Below are 27534 nucleotides of genomic sequence, written 5' to 3'. Positions count from 1 at the left end.
GCAATGATCATAGAAGACATGCATCCATAAGATGTATTGATACGAACTAAACTAAAGAAACCTTTTTTTCATTGTACGACCTGAGAAGGAGGAAGCCAGAACCTTAAATTGTAACCTGTGAAGAACACGTCTTAAGAATGCAATCCAATTTTGAAGTTTCAGGAAGCAATCAACTGTATTATGCATTGGTTGAGTGTTTTAAAGGCAAAAAAAATACAAATATAATATAATATAAAATCAAAACTATAAATAATACATTGGTTGAGTGTTTTAAGGATGTGTTTGGTTATATTTTGCAGAATGTAAGAGAATGGAGTGAAACTGAAGAAATGGCGGGGGAAGATGGATTGAAGGAATAAATGATGCTAATGCGCAGCACATATGATTATTCAGGGACTGGTCCAAACCCTAAACATGATCCCACGTTATCTCCTCTCCTCAGCCCTGACTAAAATAGGAACAAAAATATCAGTTTCCTGAAACTTTTACATTTAATAAAATACTTTAAATGATTTTAAACGTACTCTAAATTTTATTTTCACGAAATTATAGATGCGATTACATGATGTGTGCGTATTATCAATTTGATTTTTTTAATAGATATTATTTTATAATTATTCATCCAAAAAAGTAAAAACTTATGCAACGTTCGTCAACACATAATTGTTTGTATACTAACATCAGATATCAAAACTGAGTAAAAAAAATGAGAAAATCGTAGTTAAATCGAGATAAAAAAAAATTCTAAAAATCTGATGAAAGGGAATCCATCAAGTAAAATACAATGCTTTATTTATTTATAACTATACATTCAGGAATAAAGTGATGATACCGCAAAAGCTCCTATTTTTGTACATTAAATAGAGCTTTCAAATTAATACAAAAAGCTCTCAAAATTTCTCTTTAGATAAGTTTTTTTTTAAACCAGAAAAACCTACTTAATGGCCAATTCCAAGGAAATCAATGAAGGGTCTGTTGTTGATCTTTTCATTAGCAGCATTTCCACTTTCCCCAGACATGATGGTGTGGTTGTTCTGACTCCTGCCCACTAACTCTGTTGCTGAAGCCTCTGAGTTTGAATCTGATGAATGAACAGATTGGTCTACACTCATTACCATTAGTCCTTGTTCATAACTTACACCATTACCATTGATATAATATTTGTCAAAATCCCCATTTCCAGAAAATGTTGAAGAAGAAGAAGAAGAAGGGTTTCTTCTTCTATAAAAACTTGATTTCTGTCTATGTTTCCTAGCCATGATCACATGCCAATTGTTCTTCAATGCATTATCAGTTCTACCGGGAAACAATCTAGCAATCATTGTGTAACCCCCTAAACCTGGCCTATGCGTTTCGACTAAGTCTAGTGGATCACATTATGATTCTTTAAGACATTTTTTCTTCCGAAACCGTTATTCAATCAATGTAAAATCACATTATAAATGACCTGAAGTTATAATAAATCATACTATCAAAACCTAACTTGTAAATATAATACCAATAAATAATAAATTTATTTAAAACATATCTTAAAAATCAAATCACGATAAACCGAATAGTAATAGCAAAAGTGTCATCATATTAAAATACCATACTTTAAAATAAGGTCCATGTTAACAAAATAAAGACAACTTGCAAGGTAAAAACATTACAATCAAATATACTTCAAGAGATATGTTGATCCTCCAAGTGCTCAATCCAGGGTAACTAACCAACAGTATCTGAAAGGGGGAAAACATTTTCGAAAAGTGAGCTAGGCTCAGTGTGTCCCAACATTACCATAAAATTTCAATAGGTACACTAAACAAATCATAGTCCATTAAGTCCCATAAAATTTATACTGCAGTAAATCTCTTTACAAAGCGTTACACTAAGGGAACATCTTAGGGCCTGAGAGCCTACCCAAGATAGATTTCGGGGTCGTGGGGCCTACCTAAGAACACATCTTAGGGCCGCAGGGCCTACCCGAGAATGATCTCAGGGCCGCAGAGCCTACCTAAGAGTCACATTAGGTCCGTAAATTTTTCCAGCTTGATCAGAGCTGTACTTTATAAATTCGTATTCCAAAAATTTAATTGCACCGTGTTATAAATTCCATAAATCCATAAACATGGTAATCATATACCATTTCAAAACAAATATCAGATAACAGTCATAATCCATAAATCATCACATTAAATCGGTGCATCAACAATACGGAAACCAAAGAATTCAGTGTACCACATATTAAAACAAATAAAACAGTTCAGTAATAAATAGGGAACACACCTCGATAATAGGTTCAAATCGTGGATCTACTGATTGCTGGTTTCACCACGCTCTGCTACAGTTTTCGAACCTAATTTATAATATCACTATATTACTAATGGGTAACATAAATAAATCTCTAAAATCATAAAATTTACGAGTCTTACGAGTGAATACTGGTATACGTGGTTTAACTGATCTAGAAGAGTTGGGTCGAGCTATCGAACGATCCGGAGAGTCTCTTGTACCTTCAAACAATAATAATTAATCAGCCCCAAATTTTACTTAATTGTTCAAAGCTAGAATTCTTAAGTATATAAGCATTTTTCGGGTTTGACTATCATTTTGGGGTATTTTGAGTCTGAATTTGGCCAAACGGATTGCGGAATCGGAATCAGGACGTCGAAAAACATAAAGTATGACTTTTTGAAAATTCATATTCTTGGTCAAAGTCAAAGTCAACCACTTTGACCGTAGATTTGGAGACCTTCGGATTCGAATTTGACAAAACAGACAACGGAAACGGATTCGGCACGTCGAAAACTATCAGGATAGGTATACTCGGAAAATATTAACGGTCGTTTAATGCTCGGTCAAAGCCATTTTAAGTTTTGATAAAAGAAAGTCAACGGTCAACGGTCAACGGTCAACGGTCAACGGTCAACGGTCGGGTCGGGTCGGGTCAACGGTCGGGTCGGGTCGGGTCAACAGTCGGGTCGGGTCAGACCGGTCAAACCGGCTCAGACCGGTCAAACCGAGTCAGACCGGTCAAACCGGTTCGAACCGGTTGAAACCGGTCAAACCGGTCAGAACCGGTTGAAAACCGGTTAAACCGGTTTCCAGCAGCCACTCGCCCTGCGGCGGCGCGTGTGGCGCGTGAGGCGTCCTCCGGGGCCCTAAAAATCCCGGAAAAATTTCTAAAAATTATTTTGAGCGATTTCAAGATACTTACAACGATCGGTTCAAATTTTTGAACGGCGGAGAGCTCGATTTCAAATCGGCCGAATCTTTGACTGCACCACCTCCTCACGCTCCGCCGTCTACGGCGGACAAGGTTGACACCGGTGAACTCGGAACGGCACAAGGAACACGATGGTGCGGGAGGTGTCGTAAACGGAGCAACGATCAGCGGTGAATTTAAGATTTCCTCGGCGATAGAGCTAACAAAACCGTCGCTACTTTGACTGGAAATTCCCGACGTTTGGCCGCGTTTCGCTTCAATTAATTTGAAGGGTTTGTTCCTCGCTCGATGATGAACACAACGGTGGGTTTAAAACGATGATCGGAATTTGGACGGCGTCGGAATCGGAGTTGGAAACTGCGTATGGGAAAGGAAAATTGGGAGCCTTTTGGTTCTGAAAATCAGAACCAAATGCACGCTTATAATCAAAGCTGCCGACAGTTTTAGGGTAAATTCAAGGCTTGGTCCTTGGATTTTCTTCACTTCTAAAATGGCCTATAAACTCTCATAAATTTTGATTTAGTCACCAACAATTTACCAATTTTCACAATTAACCTCTAAAATTTCAATTAAATATTATTTTGAAAATCGGGTTGTTACAATTCTCCCCCTCTACAAGAAATTTCGTCCTCGAAATTTACCTTATGAGAATAGTTGAGGAAACTGAGCCTCCATTGACTCCAATGTCTCCCAAGTGGCTTCTGAGGGGCCTCGATTTCTCCACTGAACTTTGACCATTGGAATTCGTCTATTCCGAAGAACTCGTTCATCTCTCTCCAAGATCTGAATGGGCTCCTCTTCATATGACAAATCAGGTCTCAGCTCTACTTCTTCAACCTGAATAATGTGACCTGGATCTGGACGGTATCTCCTCAACATTGATACATGAAAGACATCATGAATACGACTTAGCTCAGAAGGCAACTCAAGCTGATATGCAACAGGTCCTACCCTCTTCAAGATACGAAATGGTCCAATAAATCTTGGACTCAATTTACCCTTACGCCCGAATCTTAATACTTTCTTCCAAGGTGAAACTTTCAAAAAGACCCGATCTCCCACTTCAAACTGTATATCCTTCTTTCTTTGATCTGCATAAGATTTTTGCCTATCAAATGCCTCTTTCAGACGGTCACGGATTAATCTGACTGTGTCCTCCGTCTCTCGCACTAACTCAGGTCCCAACGTTTTCCTATCACGCAACTCAGTCCAACAGATCGGAGTGCGACATTTACGCCCATAGAGTGCTTCATAGGGTGCCATACGAATACTGGTCTGATAACTGTTATTGTAAGCAAATTCAGCCAACGGCAAAAAGTTCTCCCAACTACCATGAAAATCGATTACACAACCCCGCAACATATCCTCCAGAATCTGAATTACTCTCTCAGATTGACCATCAGTTTGTGGATGAAAGGATGTACTATAATCCAATCTTGTTCCCAAAGCCGTATGTAACGCCTTCCAAAATCTCGAAGTAAATCTCGGATCTCGATCAGAAATAATAGACAATGGAACACCATGCAATCTGACAATCTCTGAAATATACAATCTTGCCAGCTTATCCAAAGTATAATTTACTCGCACAGGAATGAAGTGAGCTGACTTTGTAAGTCTGTCAACAATCACCCAAACTGAATCTTTTTTCAAAGGAGTCATAGGCAAGCCAGTAACAAAATCCATAGTAATACGCTCCCATTTCCATTCATGAATCTTGATAGGCTGTAACAAACCTGATGGATGTTGATGTTCTGCCTTAACTTGCTGACAAGTCAAACACCTAGCCACAAAGTCAGATATGTCTTTCTTCATACCAGTCCAATAATACCTCTCTCTCAAATTCCGATACATCTTATCTCCTCCGGGGTGCATAGCATATGGACTACTATGAGCCTCAGTAAGGATAGTCTGCCTCAATTCAGCGTCATCAGGCACACAATATCTACCTTTAAAGCATAAAACTTCATCCTGATCAATTGCGTAATCTGTGTTTGTCCCCTGCTCTACTTGCTCAAAGATGGAAAGCAAGGAGCTATCAAGGGGCTGCTTAGCTTTGATCTCATCAACCAAGGTCGGCTTAACTTGCAATTCTGCTAACAAAGTGCCATCGTCATATAAATTCATCTTGGCCATTAAAGACCTCAACTCCGATACCGTCTTCCGACTCAAAGCATCTGCTACAATGTTAGCTTTACCAGGGTGGTAATCAATCACGCAATCATAATCCTTTAGAAGCTCTAACCAGCGACGCTGTCTCAAATTAAGTTCCTTCTGGGTCAGAAGATACTTTAAGCTCTTATGATCTGTGAAAATGTAACACTTCTCTCCATAAAGATAGTGTCTCCAAATCTTCAAGGCAAAAATTACTGCTGCCAACTCTAAATCGTGAGTAGGATAATTACTCTCATGCGGCCGCAGCTGACGGGATGCATAAGCCACCACCTTACTTTCCTGCATTAAAACACAACCAAGTCCTGAATGTGAAGCATCACTATACACTGTAAAATCCTTCCCGGACTCCGGTTGAATCAACACCGGTGCTTGAGTCAAAACCGCCTTTAATTTCTCAAAGCTCTCCTGTTGTGCCTCGCCCCAGTCAAACAACACATTCTTCCTTAACAACTTTGTCAAAGGAGAAGCAATGATCGAGAAGCCCTCAACAAAACGTCGATAATAACCAGCCAAGCCCAAGAAACTGCGGATTTCAGATACATTCTTAGGTCGTTTCCAATTCATAATAGCCTCTATCTTGCTGGGATCAACCTGAACACCTCGCGCAGAAATAATATGCCCCAGAAATGACACTTCTTGAAGCCAAAACTCACACTTGCTTAGTTTGGCATATAGACGATGCTCTCTCAAAGTCCGCAGAACGATCTTCAAATGCTCGTCATGCTCTGCCTCAGTACGAGAATAGATCAGAATATCGTCAATGAAGACCACCACAAATTGATCCAAATATGGTCGGAACACCCGATTCATCAAATCCATGAAAGCTGCAGGAGCGTTCGTCAAACCAAAAGGCATCACTAAAAATTCATAATGACCATATCTAGTGCGAATGGCCGTTTTTGCAACATCAGATCCTTTAATTTTCAATTGATAATACCCCGAACGAAGATCAATCTTAGAGAATACAGTAGCTCCTCGCAATTGATCAAATAAGTCATCAATCCTGGGTAATGGGTATTTATTCTTGACCGTCATCTTGTTTAATTTCCGATAGTCAATACATAATCTTAGCGACCCATCCTTCTTTTTCACGAATAGAACTGGAGCTCCCCATGGTGAAGTACTATGTCGGATAAATCCTCGATCGAATAATTCTTGCAATTGGACCTTCAACTCCTTAAGTTCCTTTGGAGCCATGCGATAAGGTGCCATAGAAATAGGTGAAGATCCCGGATAAGTCTCAATCTCGAACTCTACCTCTCTATCAGGAGGTAACCCAGGCAACTCCTCAGGAAAAACATCAGGAAACTCGCTAACTGTACGAATCTCCTCGATCGTGGACAATACACCTTTAGTGTTCAAAATACAGGCAATGAACGTCTCATATCCCTTTCGGATCATACGATCAATTTCCATCGCTGAAACTATATTGGAGAGATAGCCACGCCGTTCACCAATTAACACAACAGTCCGACCATCTGAAGTCTTCAGGGTAGCTCGCTTGTACTCGCAATCCAGATTTACCTTGTGTTTATTCAACCAATCCATCCCAAGAATTAGATCAAACTCCTCTAGAGGAAGCTCCATAAGATCAGCGAGAAAAATTTCTCCCTGCACCTCCAAAGGACAATGCCGAAATACCTTATTCACTAATACTGCTTGTCCTACTGGACTTGTAACTGTAACAGTATTTTCAGTGTTCTCTATCGGAATCTGAAGGTTTCGAGATACTGAGCTCGATACATAGGAGTGAGTGGAGCCATTGTCCAGTAATGCAAAGTATGGGATAGAATAAATAGTAAATGTACCTGCAATAACCTCTGGCTCATCTCTGTCATCACGTCGTCTAGTGGCATAAACCAAAGCTGGCTGTCTAGCCTCAGAAACTGTTGGCCCTCTATTTTGCTGAGGTCGAGCTCTACTGTCTGTCCTGGACGCTGAACCACGAGCCTTTACTTGGCTACGATCTCTAATTGGAGTCTGTACTGTAGTCTGAGAACGCACAGGAGTCTGGGTAGCGATCCGCTCAGACGAAGCTAGCTGAGGACAATCCCTCCGAAAATGTCCACTAGATCCACAATGAAAACATGCTCCGGTCTTCCTATAACACTCTCCCGTGTGCCGTTTCCCACAAAAGTCACACTGAGGCACTAGAACCGGAACCGAAGAACCACCTCTACTAACAGCTGAAGGTGATGATACAGTAGGCCTGAAACGGGTATTGCTCCTCTGAGGGGCTGAAGTACGAGTCCTCTTACCGGAATGTGCGGATGATTCAGTAGGGCCAAAAGATTTCCTAGATCGCTCCTGATCAACACGCTCTCTACCAGAAGCTAACGCCTCCATCTCCTCAGCATCCTTGGCTCTGCTTACCAGCACATCAAAAATCTCATCTTGAAGGGCTACCACCTGCCTACGTAGCTCGTATCTGAGTCCAAAGGCAAATTTACGACATCGATCTCTTTCGGTAGGCACCAGACTGATTCCATACTTTAACAATTTCAAGAACTCTATCTCATACTCTGAAACAGTCATGTCACCCTGAACCAAGTCCTGAAACTGCTGTCGTCTCTGGACTAAGTAGCGCTCACCCAAGAATCGGCTCCGAAAGCGTTCCTTGAAGAAATCCCATGTCAAACGATCAGTAGAAACACTACTGGTCACTGACTCCCACCATGTGTGGGCATTTCCATCTAACATCGCTACTGCCCCCAAATATCTCTTTGCTGAGTCCAAACCCAACTGATCCATGCGTCTTTCTGTATCCTGTAGCCAATCTTCTGCTTCAGTAGGAATTCCTCCAAGCTGTCCTCCAAAAGTCCTGACCCCATTAGCAATTAGAGTCTGCGAAATAGGAACCTCAGATACAACACCAGCAGCTCTGACTGCTCCCTGTATCAACTGCAGAAATTGTCTACTAAAAGTCTCATCCAAAGCAACTCCGGTAGATTCTGACTCAATATCTGTCGCTCCTATGATCGGTGTAGTCATGCCAATACCATCGGTAGGAGGCAGATTCGTTGGGGTCGTAGGAGCAGGATCACCTATCGGAGGTGGGGGATCTACTCGTATCTCATCGATCGGATCTGCAAATCTAGCCACTCGACCTCGTCCACGGCTAGTTCGACGACCACGTCTAGCACTCATTTTTGGTGGATCTCAAGTTTACTACAGAAGATAAAACTTATGGTTAGACAAGCACTTGGAGTCTCTAAACACAATTAAAATCTTAATAACTTTGTGACATGGCCTTAGTAACTTGTTTTGTAAATATTTCAAAATCGTATTTTCAATTTGGACTCATACACAATCCGAGGTTTAAAAACCAAAAGCTCTGATACCAATAAATGTAACCCCCTAAACCTGGCCTATGCGTTTCGACTAAGTCTAGTGGATCACATTATGATTCTTTAAGACATTTTTTCTTCCGAAACCGTTATTCAATCAATGTAAAATCACATTATAAATGACCTGAAGTTATAATAAATCATACTATCAAAACCTAACTTGTAAATATAATACCAATAAATAATAAATTTATTTAAAACATATCTTAAAAATCAAATCACGATAAACCGAATAGTAATAGCAAAAGTGTCATCATATTAAAATACCATACTTTAAAATAAGGTCCATGTTAACAAAATAAAGACAACTTGCAAGGTAAAAACATTACAATCAAATATACTTCAAGAGATATGTTGATCCTCCAAGTGCTCAATCCAGGGTAACTAACCAACAGTATCTGAAAGGGGGAAAACATTTTCGAAAAGTGAGCTAGGCTCAGTGTGTCCCAACATTACCATAAAATTTCAATAGGTACACTAAACAAATCATAGTCCATTAAGTCCCATAAAATTTATACTGCAGTAAATCTCTTTACAAAGCGTTACACTAAGGGAACATCTTAGGGCCTGAGAGCCTACCCAAGATAGATTTCGGGGCCGTGGGGCCTACCTAAGAACACATCTTAGGGCCGCAGGGCCTACCCGAGAATGATCTCAGGGCCGCAGAGCCTACCTAAGAGTCACATTAGGTCCGTAAATTTTTCCAGCTTGATCAGAGCTGTACTTTATAAATTCGTATTCCAAAAATTTAATTGCACCGTGTTATAAATTCCATAAATCCATAAACATGGTAATCATATACCATTTCAAAACAAATATCAGATAACAGTCATAATCCATAAATCATCACATTAAATCGGTGCATCAACAATACGGAAACCAAAGAATTCAGTGTACCACATATTAAAACAAATAAAACAGTTCAGTAATAAATAGGGAACACACCTCGATAATAGGTTCAAATCGTGGATCTACTGATTGCTGGTTTCACCACGCTCTGCTACAGTTTTCGAACCTAATTTATAATATCACTATATTACTAATGGGTAACATAAATAAATCTCTAAAATCATAAAATTTACGAGTCTTACGAGTGAATACTGGTATACGTGGTTTAACTGATCTAGAAGAGTTGGGTCGAGCTATCGAACGATCCGGAGAGTCTCTTGTACCTTCAAACAATAATAATTAATCAGCCCCAAATTTTACTTAATTGTTCAAAGCTAGAATTCTTAAGTATATAAGCATTTTTCGGGTTTGACTATCATTTTGGGGTATTTCGAGTCTGAATTTGGCCAAACGGATTGCGGAATCGGAATCAGGACGTCGAAAAACATAAAGTATGACTTTTTGAAAATTCATATTCTTGGTCAAAGTCAAAGTCAACCACTTTGACCGTAGATTTGGAGACCTTCGGATTCGAATTTGACAAAACAGACAACGGAAACGGATTCGGCACGTCGAAAACTATCAGGATATGTATACTCGGAAAATATTAACGGTCGTTTAATGCTCGGTCAAAGCCATTTTAAGTTTTGATAAAAGAAAGTCAACGGTCAACGGTCAACGGTCAACGGTCAACGGTCGGGTCGGGTCGGGTCAACAGTCGGGTCGGGTCAGACCGGTCAAACCGGCTCAGACCGGTCAAACCGAGTCAGACCGGTCAAACCGGTTCGAACCGGTTGAAACCGGTCAAACCGGTCAGAACCGGTTGAAAACCGGTTAAACCGGTTTCCAACAGCCACTCGCCCTGCGGCGGCGCGTGTGGCGCGTGAGGCGTCCTCCGGGGCCCTAAAAATCCCGGAAAAATTTCTAAAAATTATTTTGAGCGATTTCAAGATACTTACAACGATCGGTTCAAATTTTTGAACGGCGGAGAGCTCGATTTCAAATCGGCCGAATCTTTGACTGCACCACCTCCTCACGCTCCGCCGTCTACGGCGGACAAGGTTGACACCGGTGAACTCGGAACGGCACAAGGAACACGATGGTGCGGGAGGTGTCGTAAACGGAGCAACGATCAGCGGTGAATTTAAGATTTCCTCGGCGATAGAGCTAACAAAACCGTCGCTACTTTGACTGGAAATTCCCGACGTTTGGCCGCGTTTCGCTTCAATTAATTTGAAGGGTTTGTTCCTCGCTCGATGATGAACACAACGGTGGGTTTAAAACGATGATCGGAATTTGGACGGCGTCGGAATCGGAGTTGGAAACTGCGTATGGGAAAGGAAAATTGGGAGCCTTTTGGTTCTGAAAATCAGAACCAAATGCACGCTTATAATCAAAGCTGCCGACAGTTTTAGGGTAAATTCAAGGCTTGGTCCTTGGATTTTCTTCACTTCTAAAATGGCCTATAAACTCTCATAAATTTTGATTTAGTCACCAACAATTTACCAATTTTCACAATTAACCTCTAAAATTTCAATTAAATATTATTTTGAAAATCGGGTTGTTACACATTGCCCATCTGTTACCGTACAATCTATGTGCAGCTAAGAGCCTCTCTTCCTCTTCATCACTGAAAGCTCTCCTGTTGATTCTTGGATCTAGCTGGTTAAACCATCTCAATCTACAGCTTTTCCCTGTCAAAATCATACAAAAGAAAAAAAAAAGGGCAAAACATGATCAGTTAGCCAATCATGCTCAAAGCGAGAAAGAACTGAGAGTTACCTGATCTTCCTTCGAGATATTCACCTATCAAGTTCCAGTTTTGAGGACCATATTGAGCTACAAGGTGTTTTAGCTTAGCATCTTCAGCTGGTCTCCAATGGCCTCTAGCACAAAGCTTAGTGTATCCATTTTTGGTTCCATTAGTAGTCCCCTTTTCACCATTAAAATTCAAAGACAGTCCCTTTTTTTCATCACAAGCAGCATTTTTCGCGGTTTCCCTGCTTTCAGATGGCTCAAAGCTCGAACATTTATTGCTTCGATCCATTAAAGCGGTTGAAATATGAAAACCCAGTTGAAAGTTCATCGTATTTCCCTCAATGGAATTTAAAAAAACAGTAGTGGGAGGAGGATGAACTAAAAAGTTCTTCTCCTGAACCATCCCGTGATTGCAGTCAAAATCATTGCTTAGGTTTTGTAAACTCATTGTCATAAAAAACCAGATAAACCCAGAAAAAGATGATAAAATAAGAAAGAAGCTTAGCTAATCTCAGTCAAAATATATTAAAAAAAAAACTAGAAGAGAAGAGAATGAAGAAGGCACAACATTATTGATTTCTTTCTTTCACTCAATTTTCTCTTTCTTGCATTGCTGATTTTCTTAATGGATTTAAGATAGAAAAAAAGGGCAGTGCAGGGGCAGGGTTCTGTATCAGGGGAGGACAGGCACTGATTTAATAAAGAGAAAATGACAAAAGAAGGCAGTGGATTTTGCATGCAGCTCGAGAATCGCTCGTGTGGGTGGTGGGTGGGTGGGTGAGCGAGCGTGGCGTTGTCGTAGAATATAATGTTAATCGTATCATACATTAAAATATTAAAATCTTAATATAGTGTATAAACTAGATTTAAGGGGTATTTAGTCATTGAACTCCATTTAAATATAATTATATTAAGGCCCATTTAAAACCTAAATCAATATTAATTAATTAAAATAATCTCAATACTAAATGTAAAATGTTTGAATCAAATTAATTAGATATTATTTATAATTAGATATAATTTAAATTAATTGTAAATTATTATTTTTTTTAAATTAAAAAATATTAAATTCTAAAATTCTAAAAAAATCGGTTAATTCGAAAATTAACCGAATTAACCGAAATTTATTCGGTTTGGTTAATACTTTTTAAAAAAAAGTTTGGTTCGGTTAACGGTTAAAGAAAAAAAAGTTCGATTTATTCGGTTAAGAGTATTTCGGTTCGATTCGATCGGCCACCGTTTTAACCGAATGAACACCCTTAGCATTGTGCAGTTGCTCAAGGTGCTCCCCTCCTTAGAGTCGGCCATGTTACTCTGATAGTCGCTACATTCTGCGATTAATTTTATTTTGACCATTAAACTATTTTTTCAATTAGACTACTAAACTATTAGTTAAAATAATATCAATCAATTTATTGATGGTTTAGTTACTTGATTAATAGCGTTTTAATATTTCAGTGATCTAATTTTAAAAAAATAATTTGATAATCCTAAAAGAATAAACTCCATACTTTAGTATCCACCTCTATAATTTACCCTAAGGTTGCGTTTGGTTCACGGAATGTAAGATTACCAGTGGAAATAAAAGATTATCAAGGAATAGGATTACTGGGATTGTTGTATTTTGTGTTTGGTTGGTTTAGCAGGAATGTAAGATTACCGTGTTTGGTTAAAGGAATAAAAGATTATTGGAATGTATATTTGACCAAATTGTTCTTATTATATATTTGTATAATATTACAAATTGTAAAATATTTATATATTTTCTTTAAAAAATTAAATTCATAATATTTATATAATTTTTTTTACAAAATTAAAAATATAAAAAAGGTTTAATGAAAGGGTAAATTTTTTTTAACCCCTGAACTTCATATAAAATTTTAATTATAAACTTTTTTTTGTAAATCTAAAATAATTTAAGGATAAATTTGTAATTTAACATTCGTAGAATTTTTATTATTCAATGACAGAAGAAAGATATTTTTTAAAAAAATAAAAATTTAAGGACATTTTAGTCCAAAATGCTGGTAATGTTACAATACCTAAGGGAATGGAGGTAATGACATTCCCGATAATATACCCCAAAAAAATCTACTATTGGTAATAAAATATTATCAGGAATGAGATTTCCGGCCAACCAAACATGAGAATGTGAGAATCCCACAATCTTTGAACCAAACACACACTAAAGGAATGAAGAAAAGGTCCTTTTATTTCTTTTTGTTAGTGGTTAATTAGGAGATGGTAGATTTGCATGCACATGAAGAAAGCGATGAACTCAAGTGCTTGAATGGTGTTCCGCGATATACTTTTGGGATTAAAATAGTAATTAATTATTTTTGTTTATACTTTACTAAGGAACTGTTCCCTTAATTAGCTGAACAAATAAAATAATTAACAATTATTGTTAATTATACTCTTCTTTGTTAAATCCTTTTGACCGTTGAAAATCAATGATCCTTTAAGGCTCCCATATACTTTATATTTTATATTATGTTAAATTACACCGTTCCTCACTTAACTATACTCTCTCTCTTATTTTTCTCATCCAACTTTCAATTTATTTATTTTACTCACTGAACTTTACATATTGAATCATTTTGCTCACTCTATCGTTTACTATTTAACGGTGTTATGACATGGCATAATCATCAAAATGATGTCATTTTGAAAAACTCAAATATACACCAAAACGACGTCGTCAAATCCTATATTGAAAGTTTGGTGAGTAAAATAGGGGGAGAGAGTGTAAAGTTCTGTGAGGAATTGTGTAATTTACCCTTTTTCCCTTTTCTTCATTTTCTCTCTACTGACCACCACACAATTTTTTATTCCGAGCACCGTCCACCGTCATTGAGGGTGGTCGTTTGATCCCAAATTTCATGGGTCGATTCATCTCGACCCCAAAGTCTGAATCTAGTGGTTGTTTCACCCAAAAATGTCCCAAAACCCGTGAACCTCGGCTGAAACATTTCGGCTCCCTCATTTTCAATCTCAAATTTGTGAACTTTAAAGCAAGTTCTGATAAAATGGAGGTCGAATTCAAAATCACGATGTCAAGACAAGCAAATCATGAAATTTGGGACCGAACGACCACCATCTACGACGGTCGACGGTGGCATTCGACCACCTTATGGTTTTTTGTTATTTTTTCAATTATTTTATATTAAAAATTTTAAAAAAACAACACATCATCAAAATGTTAGGGAGATAACATGGGAGTGAGCAAAATGATTTAATTTGTAAAGTTCAGTGAGCAAAATATAAAAATTGAAAGTTTGGTGAGAAAAATAGGAGGGAGAGTATAATTTAGTGAGGAACGGTGTAATTTACCCTTTATATTAAGAATAGTAGTATTTTACATTTTTAATTAATTGTTTTTAAGAAAATAAAAAATATTTATAATAGGGTTTAAAAAATCTAAAAAATTAAACGACAAAAATCTTAACCATTCAAACAACATGAGATTATTTAGTAAGAAAAACGTGTTTTTATTAAAAATATTTTCTAGAAACACGTACGAAATGAAATATTTGATAAATTTGAATAATATTTTTTAAATAATTAAAAAATATGTTATTTTAAAAGATAAATATTTGAAAGGTGACATTCATATAAAGAAACTATAAAAATAAGGAAAAGATTTGTGTGATGCAAAGAAAAGATCGAAATAGAAAGGAAAAGTGAGAAAAAAAAGAGGAAGAAAAAAGATGTCGTTTTCATTGCCCAAATCTCAATAACAATAGCCAATAAACGAAATTTAAAAAGTAAAATAATAAATTATATTTACGATTATATTTTAAATATGTTTGTATCTTATTCAACATGGTGGATCAACATATTTAAGCAGAGAAGGATCATAAGAAAAAACTCGTTTATAAAGACATATTTCGTTGATTAAGATTTTTTTTGGTTGCCCTCATCATTCTAAGGTTTCATCTTAATTAATCCGGACTGACCCGTTGAATCTCTCAATAGGAATTTTCTGCATACACAAAGACTCGAACTCAAAACATTGCTTTATCATAATGCTTATCACTTGAACCAACCATTGTTAGTTGATTAAGATATTTTATTTGACAGAACTACTAGAATCAATTATTACTTATACATTATATAGATATGTATCTCATTAAGTACAATTAAATCATATCTTAAATTCACCTAAGAAAGATAATATCTTAGAAAGAACAAATTTTATATACTTGAAGAAACCACGATAATCTTATTTATAATTCATTGTATAGTATTGAGTGTATAATAGTCGGTATAGTTAGTGGTGGATATGTATCTGTCCGACTGTATTCACGTGTTTATTATGAAATTCAAATTTTATTTGATCAATTATCTATTTTATTAATAGTGTTTACCTTAAAATTTAATTTGTGTTCAACCTTTATGAGTGTTTGAAATTTGACACCTTTTGTTTGCTAATTCTCTTGCCTTATGAATTTTTCACTACTGATTTGAATGTATTTCGTTTACTTTTTTGTGCAGTGACTTGTTTACTGGAATTGACAGTAAAATGACAAATTTTTCAATTTTTTTTTTATTTTCTAGTCGCGACTGGAGATATGAACACGACACTGGGCACAACGCGGGTCTGACGTGACAATTTCTCGAAGATCCAGTTTGAATTTAAACAACATTTGAATTATTTTGGATTATCTTCATTTTATTTTCTTATTATTTTTTTGAATTTAGAAAACTATAAATACCATGGTTGTCAAAATCGGACCGGACCAGTCGGTTCAACCGGTTGAACCGTGAACCGGTGGCATGTCCGGTCCGGTTACTTCACAAAATCGGTATGGTAATAAACCGACTGAAAATCGGTAGAAACGGCTAAAAACCGGTAAAACCGGGGTGAACCGGCTGAAAATCGGCAAAACCAGTTTGAACCGTCGGTTCACTTTTTTCTTTTAAAAAAAATTAAACTAAACGACGTCGTTTGTTCAACGAGCCAAGTCAAATTCGAGTATTGCTGAGCTTGACTCAAACTCAAAAACTTTAAAAGTAAGCTCAACTCGACTCAAAATCTCACGAGCTAAAAATTATAAAGTTCAACTCGAACTCGAAATATAATATTAAAACTTGAACTCGAAAAGGCTCAAACTCAAAAAAATTTAGAAGTTCGATTGAAGCCTAAAATTTGAGCTCAATTGAAGCGAAAGAATAGTTTGCTCTGTGCTCACCAAAAGGCTCCATGATTTTGAATGTCAAATTACCTCTATTATTTATAGAAGTAAGTTGAGATGTTCTTCTATGTTTCTTAGCCATGTAGGATTGTTTTGTTCTCATATTTTTACTCTTTAAACTTTTGGGATGCTCTTCTATGTTTCTTAGCCATGTGTTATTATTTTTTTTTAAAAAATCAAACCAAATGACATCATTTGTTATGATTTTTAAGCCCTAATTTTATTTATTTTATTATAATTATATAATTATATTTATTATTTAATATGTTTTACCTTAAATATTATGTTGTAGTTGTTTAAATCATTTTGTTTCACTTGATTTTATGGTTTTTAATTTATATATGTTATGACTTATGATATTTTATACCTTTTAATATTGTAAACTTAAAAAAAGTGCTACATATATATTAATATTGCTTTGAATATTATGTAAAATTAAAAAAATATCATTTTATATAAAATTCGGTTTAACCGTGGTTGAACCCGATTGAATCAATGAACCAGTGAATTAGTACCTTCAGTGATTCAATGTCCGGTCCGATTTTAAAAACATTGATAAATACCCTTTCTTGGGTAAGGCTTAGACATCTTAGTTTTTATCTTTAGTTTTGCTTTGTTACTTTGTTTTAATAGAAGTTTATCTTTCTCTTTCATTTTTGTTTTCTTTTTTACTTTACGCCTTTCAATTGTTTTTGTCAAAAATATGCTAAGTATGATCAATTTTATCATGTTTAGCTAATTTTCTTTTGGCCGAGAGCTAGTAATGAATCAATTTCATGCGTGAGAGTTGAACAATACTTAATTCCCTTTGGGATACATTCTCGTTTTTTTGGTTTATTTGTTTGGCAATCGGCCTTACTTACAAATTTTAGACACTTTCAAATTAAAAGAAACTCATTGGTATGGACGTTGTTTAAATATATAGTTGGAGGAAGGATCGACATGTGACAATTTGACTTCTTGTGAACACACTTAGTGGTTGTCCGTTAAGGGAAAACGAGATCGGATTCGATTCTCGATAAGACAACACAATCCGAGTTGGAACTTTCCAGTTTTTAATCTTATTGTTTTAACTACAATAACTATGGTTAATCAACTCAAGAGTCATCTTTTGATGATATACTTAAGAAGATCAGTTACATGAGATAATGACAAGCTAAAATGGGTTGAGCCTTGTAAATTGTAATTGACATGAATCCCTAAGCAAAAATCCATTTCAATGATTTATGGAATTGAAACAAAACTAGCTCGAGGCGATTTTTTCTCATTGTTATTTTTCAACTTTATTTTCATATTTTTCTGATTTACTGTTTCTCCTTAATTTTATTTACTTTGCCTTTGTCTTGTTTTTATTTATTTCATCTCGATCTCGCCTACCCTTTTTTATTTTACTTTTGTTATAGCCTCATAGACTGAAATAATCCTACATTTGCATCAAGAATTTCAATTTTCCCGTGGATCGACCCTCTTTACTATACTACTTAATTATTTATTTGAAGAGGATTATTTTATTTTTGACGAGTAAAACGGCTCTTGTTAACCCTATTCAAAAATTGTGTTATTAACATATATGTTCCCACACTAAAAAAATATTTATGAGTCCATTACTAGGTATAATATAAATTGATAAAATTCTAGTGTATGTGATATGTCGCCAAATCATTTTTATAGACTTTTTGTTGAATAATTAGGGTGTTTTTTCTTAGAAAAATAAATAATTTATATGAATAAGTAGGAGATAATTAAGTTTTTTTAATTTCAAACTATTTTAGTAAAATAAAATAATCATTTATCTTAATTTTCTGAATCTTTTGTTATTTGTAGTCGATGTTACTTCTATAATAATCTAATCTAATTCTCATTCTAAAGTACCTTAAAATGAAAACTTCTTCCTTTCGCTTGTCTTCTTTATCATTGTTGAGTTTAGCGATGGTTTTTGTTTTAGTTTTTATAATAAAAAGAAAAAGAAAGTTGATTCATGAGCAGTGATGGAATTTTTCGCTCCTTAAAAATTTAAAATTATTATATATTTTAGATTTTTTCTATATATTTTCGATTGAAAATATGTTTTCAAAATTTTATAAATTCAAGTTCGTCTCCTAATTTAAAATCTTGCCTGCTCAAGAGGATAGGAAAAAGGTATGAAATATGGGAGATGGAAGGTAACTGGATCTGCTTGAGGCGTGTAAAAATACTCCTTTTAAGGTAACTGGAACTTGATAGTAAGAAGAGCAAGAAGCTTCAATACTTCTTTTTATGGACAAGGAAGTGTGGCAGAATAACTACTACAAATATTATGGTGATCTTACGGGTTTAATATCCAGATTTAAAATAAAAATATAAAGTTAGAAAATTTGTGGGCTAAGGGTCTTAAGCCCAATTTACCGAAGAGCGAAGATAAGGATGGGTCTATAAAAACCAAAGAAGCCATCTTTAAACCTCGGGAAAACCTCAGCAAGAATGGCGCTATCTTCACCGCTTCATCTTCCTCCTTCAAAACCCTTTCTTTCTCTACCTAAACGCCACAGTTTTCCACCCTTCAAAGCTTCTTTTAACTTTTCATTGCACGATAAACCCAAGCGGAATGTAAAAAACGCCTCCTTTGCTGCAACAAGAAGAGCTTCTACTTTAGTAGTTAAAGAAGAAGTAGATAAAGAACTAGAAGAGGAATTTGAAGCTGTTAACATTGCTGAGGATGTAACCCAGGTTCTAGTCTCTTTACTCCATTTCCCCCATCAATTCCATGAAAAGTATTTGTATTTTTTTATGTTTAAACTTCATTTTCTCACCATATTTTTTGTGTGTTGGGGGGTGTAAGGCTAAGATTTTTAATGGTTTTATTTTTATTTTCCTTAAAATGGGAGAACAGAGAACTCAGAGAAGTGCTTGGTGTAGATTCAGAATCAGATCATCTTTGTTTAAGAGTGTATTGCATTTATATTAATGTTTGGTGTTGTTTAAGAGTGGATTACTTTTATACTATGATAACATTTCTTTTGGTTGTTGAGAAAGTGGGGGGGGGGGGGTGAAGCTTTGATGCAGACAATATACTTCTCTAAAATCTTCAATTATCTTCTACATAATTTACTTAAGAGATTGTTTATTCATCTACATAATTACTTTTACATTACTTCTACATAATTTATTGTTTATAATTCTCTAGTTTCAAAACATTATCCTTAGGCTTTAGGATAAATAATGTCTTATCATGTTGGTATTACGTAGTAGTTAGTATGCCTGCCTTAGTTTGTCTGCTTTGATAATGCTTTGCTTATATTTCAAACTTTTACTGATTTTGAGCAGTTGTGACAAAATTGATATAGTTGATCGGGAGTACTCCGATGATATATCTCAACAAGGTAATAAAAGGTTGCGTCGCAAACGTTGCTGCAAAACTTGAATCCATGGAACCTTGTCGTAGTGTAAAAGACAGGTACGTATTCTTTCTATTTTGAAGTCTGTAGTTACTCCCCATATGGAACCTTGTACGTAATCTTTTTTATTGGGACATGAATCATTTGTTTGATCGTGCTTCAAGTCAACAATAGAACCGGAGTCTCTCAGAAGCTGCAGATGACTTAAATATGTGCTATATTATGCAAGTTCTTGGCTGGTTTTCATGTAGGTCTATTGAAAATATGTTAAAAATGACGGTTTTTTTCTTCCAACTGTTGACATTTTAGGATTGGCCTTAGTATGGTATCTGAGGCTGAAGATAGTGGAGCAATATCTCCTGGGAAGGTTAGCCTTGTTCTCTTTATTTCTAATGAAAAAAGTCCTCAGCAAATATGCATCTGATTTTTGAAAATTCTTGGGCTCAGAGTTAGACATGTTTACATAGTAGAAAATACCTTTCCTTTTCTTATGATCGCATATACACTCTTTGTGGGCTATATCCACTGCAGACCATATTAGTGGAACCGACAAGTGGAAATACAGGACTCGGAATAGCCTTTGTTGCAGCAACTAAGGGTTACAAGCTTATAGTAACTATGCCTGCTTCTATAAACCTTGAAAGGAGAATCCTTTTACGTGCGTTTGGAGCAGAGATTGTTCTGACAGACCCTGAAAAAGGCTTACAAGGGGCTGTTGATAAAGCTGAAGAAATTGCTCTCAACACTCCAAATGCTTTCATGCTTCAACAGTTTGATAACGTGGCTAATACAAAGGTAATGTTGTTTTCACATTTCACCTAAATGCGTAAATGGAAGTGTGTTAATATTCCTGATATATTATTTTGAGATGGTTATATGAAGATACTCTTGCATGAAGTGCAGATTCATTTTGAAACTACAGGACCAGAAATATGGGAGGATACTTTGGGTAATGTCGACATATTTGTTGCTGGAATTGGAACTGGTGGCACTGTCACGGGCACTGGACGTTACTTGAAAATAATGAACAAAGAAATTAAGGTCTCTTTGATATTGAAGCTTGTCATGAAGTTCATTTCAGTTTAACTGCTTTAGTGCTCACTGGAATTCTCAAGCTTGTAACTGTTATTAGTTGTTAGGAATGTTCTCGTTCGTATCGAAAAATTTCCCGAACATTAAATTAGTGCAATTCTTTCTTATGTAATATTAGTGTTTACTCAGGTGGTTGGTGTGGAACCTGCTGAGAGGAGTATAATTTCTGGAGAAAACCCAGGTCAGAATCTTTTTATTTTCACAAAATAAAAATATTCTTTCCTGTTTCCACTCGATGGATTTTTTTTTGGCTTTGCTGCTAATATTATAAAAGATTTTGCTGCAGGTTATGTGCCAAGCATCCTAGATGTTAACTTACTTGATGAAGTTATCAAGGTGAAGATCATCTTTCCCTCTATTTTCACACTTCTTATTTCTGGATGTAGAGGAATATTACCAGGATTTGTTAGTTTTTCTGCAGTTCAAACTTTCAGTTCCATACAAAACTAGTTATATAGCAAACGTTATTATGGTTATGCCATGTTCTTTCTAGTCGGTTGTTTGACATTTCCTCTCCAAGTATATAGGTGTTCATCATTTCACTGCAACTCTCTTAGTCGTTCTTCCAACGACTTGACCGACCTCTGAACAAGAAATGTCAAATACATGTTAGCTTATAACTCAGAATTGGCGTCATTTCACATTTTAGTTTTGATAGCTATATATTCGAGTTGTTAGAGGAGTGCACAAATAAATAAACAAGAAATTTCTGGAGAGTGAAAGAGAAGCACATAAGAGGTGGGGAATATCAACCAATCAACTTGAAAGCTTGACTGATGATTAATACCATTAGCTTTTGAAAGTGGTGCAAGTTTATGCTGGGCATCTTGACATTACATCACATATAACTTTTGAGCAATTTATCCAGAAAAGCAGAGGGGTGGTCCTTGTTCCAATATTATATTAAACATCTGCATCTTATATGCTTGTACTTTTCCTTTCTCTGTGTAAGGCAATGTATGTTTTTGGCTTGGCTATAATCTTACTTTTTGCTGGCATATCCCGCATAAGGCAATATGCTTTTTGAGATGATCTAGATGTTGGATATCCATGTAAGGTAATAATGTGGATTAACCATTGCATTTGGTTCCTATGGGTTTCTTGCATGTGGTTTTCTCAAGTAATTTAGCTAATATGTTACATGAAATTTTAGATATTGATTTTGTTGTCATAAAAATGTAGGTCAGCAATGATGAAGCTGTTGATATGGCAAGGAGATTAGCACTGGAGGAAGGGCTGCTGGTAATATGCAATGATATTTTCAGTGTAGATCCTTTTAGTAGTATTTCCTCAAATCTTTTGTTCTTCACATCTCGTGGTCTATTTGTGATTTAGCTTAAAGTTTTCCGCTAGCAAACTAGAGACGGTCTTATTTAGTTTCAACCGAAAAGCTTTTCTCACATGTGTGTCAAATATGAAAGTAAACAATACAGTGTGATCTTATAATTTACATTAAATACCATGTTTCAGAACCTGCTAGTTTTACTAATTGGTTTGGGATTTTCTGTCTCTTTAGGTTGGCATTTCCTCTGGAGCTGCGGCTGCTGCTGCAATTAGCTTGGCAAAAAGGCATGAGAATGCGGGAAAGCTTATTGTGGTGAGAAAATTTTCTTTACATTTTCTAAGCGATTCAGGTAGCAACCCAATATTATCCCCTAATACCCTACGCCTGATGTATATATCTTGCTGCATATTTAAAAGAATTGATTGAATGAAAAAAGAACTTCTCTTTGAAGGCTAGGTAAAAGATTATTCTGAATTTGAAAGATCACCGAGTATACTTCATTTCACCATTTTACATGTGTTCTCTTTAGAAAAGACGACAATGATAATTGCATTAGTCTATGCTACTCTGTCACTTCATTTTTCTTGTAAGTATTCATGTCCGACCCTTATGTTCCATGCTTATTAGAAACTAACCCTCGCGTCTGAGTAACATAGGCATTAGTTTTTATTGGTTCAAAAAGTATTGGATGATTTTGAACCTGTAAAAGGTTTGGGAAGCTCACATAACACCTTTTACACTTTTAGGGCATCGCACTTTTGAACAAGGTAATTGTTTCAAAACTAGGAAATGTTCCTGGTGCATACTTGATTCCTCGTATGCCATTGGTTGTGGTTCAAGGAATGGAAAGATTAAGAAACAAGATATTGATCTCGTCTGCTCCATATGTGGGTAGATTAATGAATAAAGAATATATTTGGTCCAAGTGGGGATAATAAATTGTTTGCGTAAACCTTAAATTTCCCATTCGTTTGTTTACGAAGTCTCCCCATGATCTCTTCACACACCTTCACTGTGATGATCAAGCTCATAATTATATGTTGCTGCTTAGACTCTTCACTTACTTGAATTACTCGTGTCCAACATATACTTCGACGAGGGTACAAGACCCTCTAAGGACCCTCTTTGAGAAACTTAGAAAAATTGAACATACTTGTGTCCTACACATTCCTCTATTTGACACTTATACCTGAGTTTGAGCAACATAGGAATCACGTTAAAGCTCCTTAGAAAGCAAGCAGAGTCCAGTCGCTGATCTAAATATGCTTCCAACTTTAGCTCTTGTTTCCCATTTACCCTAGCATTGAGGCAGACGGCATACAGTTAAACCTTCAAACCTTGAACAGTCAGCTTGCATAACATTAGTTTCATTGATAACTACGAATAACTGGAACACTACCTTTTTAAGATATCTTTCAACGGTTTGCTACAATGTAGGTTATATTTCCGAGCTTTGGTGAGAGGTATATTCCAACCGTCCTTTTTCGTTCTATATATGAAGAGGTGCAACAAATGGAAGCAAGATAGCATATATTGGTACTGGGAGATTCAGTCAACCTTGGGATTTTATTCTCTTCTTTCCTGTGAAAACTAATTGTCAGGAAGATATCTTTTCTTCATTAACTTTTCGATCTGTGTACGAAGATCGGTTACTGTTGCTTTATATTTTATCCATTGTTTTTTAGGTGCAATTTTCTTAAAAGCATAGGAGTTCATACATCATCTCTCTCGGTAATCAACTTCCTGGTCATCCTTCTGTCATGTTATGGTACTGCTAACCAGAATGCTTTGGCATACGCTGTGCGTACCACGTTGATTATATACCATTGTACGATGATGTCGGAGTTAACAAGTCAATTTGAAGATGGGAAAACCGTAGTCGGGTTGCCGGATTTAGTAATTCTGTAGAGAATGTGGGACTGATATTGATGTTTGAAAAATCATGAATTCAGTAATCCTTGTTCTGGAATTTCCTTTTCCTTCCCATTGGCTGGATAAGTGAGAACATGGTTCTTCCCACTTTGTCTATTGTTGCATCCCCATTCTTGGTTGAAACTTGTCACATATTTTGGGTAAAATATGTACTTGAGAAGTCATGTATCTGTTCATAAGCTCTTTCATTTTGCATTTAGATTAAGTAACCTCAAAGGCATTTCAAGATAAATAAAATAAAAATAAAAGGTTTTTATTTATTTTTCCATCAATTTAAAAGTACATCTCAAAGCTCTTTAAATATTGCACAGGTAAAGGAAATGATCCAATAGTTCATAACGGAGGAAATGCAAAATAGTGTTTATTTATGTGAGGGTTACATAAAAGAGTAGACCTAACAAGTTAAAAGGATCATAAAAGCAAATATATATGTATGTATGTATGTACAAACCTAACAAATTAATGAACATTAAAAACCTATGGAAGAGTCCCATTTTACATCTGACCTTAATCTGATTATTGGAATTGATTTATTTGATATGAGTTTTAAGATAGATCCAAATATTAGCTGATCTTATTCCCATATGTAATGGGATAAGGGGGAGATAGGGTAATAGGCTACCTTAACGCTAGGTTGAGAGCAACTTCTGTGAAAGATCTTTGTTGACTCAATCCCACGACCACAAGGTTAAGAGCCTTGCGCTCTACCAATTGAGCTAGATGGACAATTCATAAGATAGATCCAAATATGATGATTCAAATCTATTTGAAATTTGAAATAAATCGAATTTAATTGAAAATTTAATGATACGAGCCTTGGCGAAATATCAGTTATGAAGGGAAATTTTTAACGAGGTCTTTCGTGAAAATTGTCCTTTCAAATCTTTTTAATCCATTTTTTAGTTTCAACGTTAAGAAAATCGGTGGTTTGAGTCAATTTCATCTTACTTGAATATATGTTGTTTGGACTCTAAAAAATATTTAAAGGTAATTTAAGAAATGTATATATAAAATGACATTTTTCTTATATAATATTATTTACACTGTCTGAATTAAACATTTTTTAAAAAAATTATAACTTAAATAAAACTCTTTCGGGATTCTCACATCGAGAAAGATCCATAAAAATCACAGATTTTTTTTAAATTTTTTTCTAAAAATAATATAATTTAAAGTTAAAAAACATAAAAATAAATACGATCGAAATATAATAAAATTATATTATTTTAAATCATATATAATTTAAAATATTATATTCTTTATAATATTTTTGATAGTGATATAAGATATTGCGAAGAAGGTATAAAATTTGTTAATAAGTACATTGTCTCTGTGTTTAGACGTCTTTAAAAGATTTAGTTTATTTTCGCGCAATAAATTTTAAGGAAAAGATTGAATGTTGGGGATAATGAAAAATCAAATAGTTTCTAAACTCAATTTCTGCTTCCATATATACACTAAAACTCAGTTTTACTTCCAATTATTGAACACCGCATGGCCGTCTAATTTACTTATTTCAAAATTATTATGCTCAACCTATAGCACGAATCAATTTATTTTCGTGGTTTAATTAATCGTTGTTGTTCTTAGATATTATAAATTCGAACATCAACGACTGTAACAGAGTGATTGAGCTTTTATTGTCAAATGATTGAGAATATCTATAACATATATTATTTTGAGAAAAAAAAACCCTACATGTTTTTAGTATTAATATGGAAATTGTTCTTTACTTAATTTTAAATTTTTGTGGTACAAATCAAACAATCCCAGTTATAAAAGTGTTATTGTTATTTTTTGAAGTCTCGAATTTAAACATCATGAATATTAGAGATATAAGCGTTTAATTCACTATCAAATGGCTAAAAATTATTTTTAAATAAATATTATCATACAATTACTAGAATAAAAAAAGTTTAAATCTTTGTATTATTAATTCTATCGTAATAATATTTGTTACGGACGTAATTATATGCGTTGGTTTTAAACTAAATCCTAAAAGAAGGTGAAATAAGAAGATTAAAAAAAAGGGAAAATAGGGGTAATTATTAAAAGACTTAGAAAATTGTGGAATGTTCCATCATCTGGTTCATCTCTTCAACTTGACCTGAAGAACTCTCATCCAGAAGCCATTTCTCAATAGATAGAAATAGAGGATGTAATACCCTATTTTTGTCCTAAAAATAAATAGGGAACAAAACCAGAGACTAAACTTGTAATATTACCATTTGTAATTTGGGGGCTCTAAAAGCCAATCAAAAGCGGAATGTAAAGGCCCCCATTTTGTAAGTCTGAAAACAGAAATAAAAAAGAAAAGTTCTGGTTCTCTAGCTTCACGTTTGCTTTCTTTCATTTTTTTAAGCATCAAAACGTAAAATGCAGTTTATCTCCACACGTGCACCGCTACTGCCACAGCCAACAACGTCTTGATCAGCAGCAAACTGAGACAAACCTCCACTCTCCTACCCTCGAAGCAACACATCACCAGTGCTCTCATCTCTAACCAAACACCTTGTCTCATGAAACTCAAAAAATACATCATTGGCTCTAGCAAACTTAAAGACATTATCTCTGATACCATATTAGAAAGATAGAAAGAAGAACTTTGTTTATGATTGCTTCACTTTTACACTTAGCATTACAGACTATATACACAGTGATGGCAGTAACTGCTTCAAGTTTATTAGACCCAACTAACTAACTAGCTGAGCTGGCATAGTTGAAGCTTCCAGATTATATTCAACACTCTCTTACAAGTCTTAAGTGTTATCGTTGTCATTCTTATTTTCTTGATTTTCCTAGAGGAACTTGTACCAGTAAATTCTTAAACCACTTGATTTTTTTGTACAGCTAGGTTGAGTTGGATTTTTTTTTCCAGTTAAGTCGATAACAATAAACTCTTCGATGTTCGTATGCTTAGCCATGCAAGAATCATTAGCAAAGAAGTCATATCCATGCAAGAATCTTCATATCACTATAAATTATACAATCACAAGGCTGCTGTCAATACTCCGTACACTACAAACTCTGATTAATTTACATCATCAGTGAAACAAAATCAAAATTACATCAGAAAGAAAACAGATTTAGCCATTCCTATGTGGCCGGATTTATCACTCTTTGGAGAAAGATAATTTCCCACTAACCAATTTATTTCCACTCTCTCTTCTCACATAATCTTTCTTTTTCATTGACGTTTTTTAAATTTGATGCTTCCCCGTTGATTGTAGGAACTATATACCATCCGACACAAGTACACAATATTGCAACTGGTCTTCCA

At 35.3% G+C, this 27534-nt stretch overlaps 2 protein-coding genes across 3 annotated transcripts; one reads left to right on the top strand and one right to left on the bottom strand.

Annotated features, from left to right (window-relative positions):
* Positions 1-938: 938 nt before the first annotated feature.
* On the bottom strand, positions 939-11830 carry LOC120154102 (transcription factor MYB105-like). The gene is made up of 3 exons (XM_039165929.1): positions 11398-11830; positions 11184-11309; positions 939-1333 (listed from the first exon to the last, which is right to left on the bottom strand). Exons 1-3 carry the CDS (start codon positions 11825-11827, stop codon positions 939-941), a joined length of 951 nt encoding a protein of 316 aa, XP_039021860.1. The 5' UTR covers positions 11828-11830.
* A 7196-nt stretch (positions 11831-19026) lies between these two features.
* On the top strand, positions 19027-23941 carry LOC120153904 (S-sulfo-L-cysteine synthase (O-acetyl-L-serine-dependent), chloroplastic-like). 2 transcript variants are annotated; one of them, XM_039165767.1, is made up of 10 exons: positions 19027-19277; positions 19895-20004; positions 20255-20312; positions 20477-20740; positions 20849-20986; positions 21167-21218; positions 21324-21373; positions 22220-22279; positions 22554-22634; positions 23760-23940. In XM_039165767.1, exons 1-10 carry the CDS (start codon positions 19032-19034, stop codon positions 23847-23849), a joined length of 1149 nt encoding a protein of 382 aa, XP_039021698.1. In that variant the 5' UTR covers positions 19027-19031; the 3' UTR covers positions 23850-23940. The 2 variants fall into 2 exon arrangements, with proteins under 2 accessions (XP_039021698.1, XP_039021699.1); XM_039165768.1 differs by having other exon boundaries at positions 19186-19277; positions 19875-20004; positions 23760-23941.
* The last annotated feature ends 3593 nt before the right edge of the window (positions 23942-27534 follow it).

The sequence above is a fragment of the Hibiscus syriacus genome, unplaced genomic scaffold (assembly GCF_006381635.1).
Source record: "Hibiscus syriacus cultivar Baekdansim isolate YM2019G1 unplaced genomic scaffold, ASM638163v2 tig00111105_pilon, whole genome shotgun sequence".
NCBI classification, from domain to species: domain Eukaryota; kingdom Viridiplantae; phylum Streptophyta; class Magnoliopsida; order Malvales; family Malvaceae; genus Hibiscus; species Hibiscus syriacus.
Note: the sequence above shows the minus strand (reverse complement) of the source record. Positions and strands in the feature narration are given on the sequence as shown.

What these genes read in the sequence shown, in the direction of transcription:
- LOC120154102 (XM_039165929.1), bottom strand. Translation starts at nt 11,827, where the DNA reads ATGACAATGAGTTTACAAAACCTAAGCAATGATTTTGACTGCAATCAC. An exon ending in ATATCTCGAAGGAAGATCAG is followed by an intron (nt 11,310 to 11,397) that starts GTAACTCTCAGT and finishes TGATTTTGACAG; the next exon opens with GGAAAAGCTGTAGATTGAGA. An exon ending in CGGTAACAGATGGGCAATGT is followed by an intron (nt 1,334 to 11,183) that starts GTAACAACCCGA and finishes GGCCAGGTTTAG; the next exon opens with GGGGTTACACAATGATTGCT.
- LOC120153904 (XM_039165767.1), top strand. Translation starts at nt 19,032, where the DNA reads ATGGCGCTATCTTCACCGCTTCATCTTCCTCCTTCAAAACCCTTTCTT. An exon ending in TGTCGTAGTGTAAAAGACAG is followed by an intron (nt 20,005 to 20,254) that starts GTACGTATTCTT and finishes TTGACATTTTAG; the next exon opens with GATTGGCCTTAGTATGGTAT. An exon ending in TAATGAACAAAGAAATTAAG is followed by an intron (nt 20,987 to 21,166) that starts GTCTCTTTGATA and finishes GTGTTTACTCAG; the next exon opens with GTGGTTGGTGTGGAACCTGC.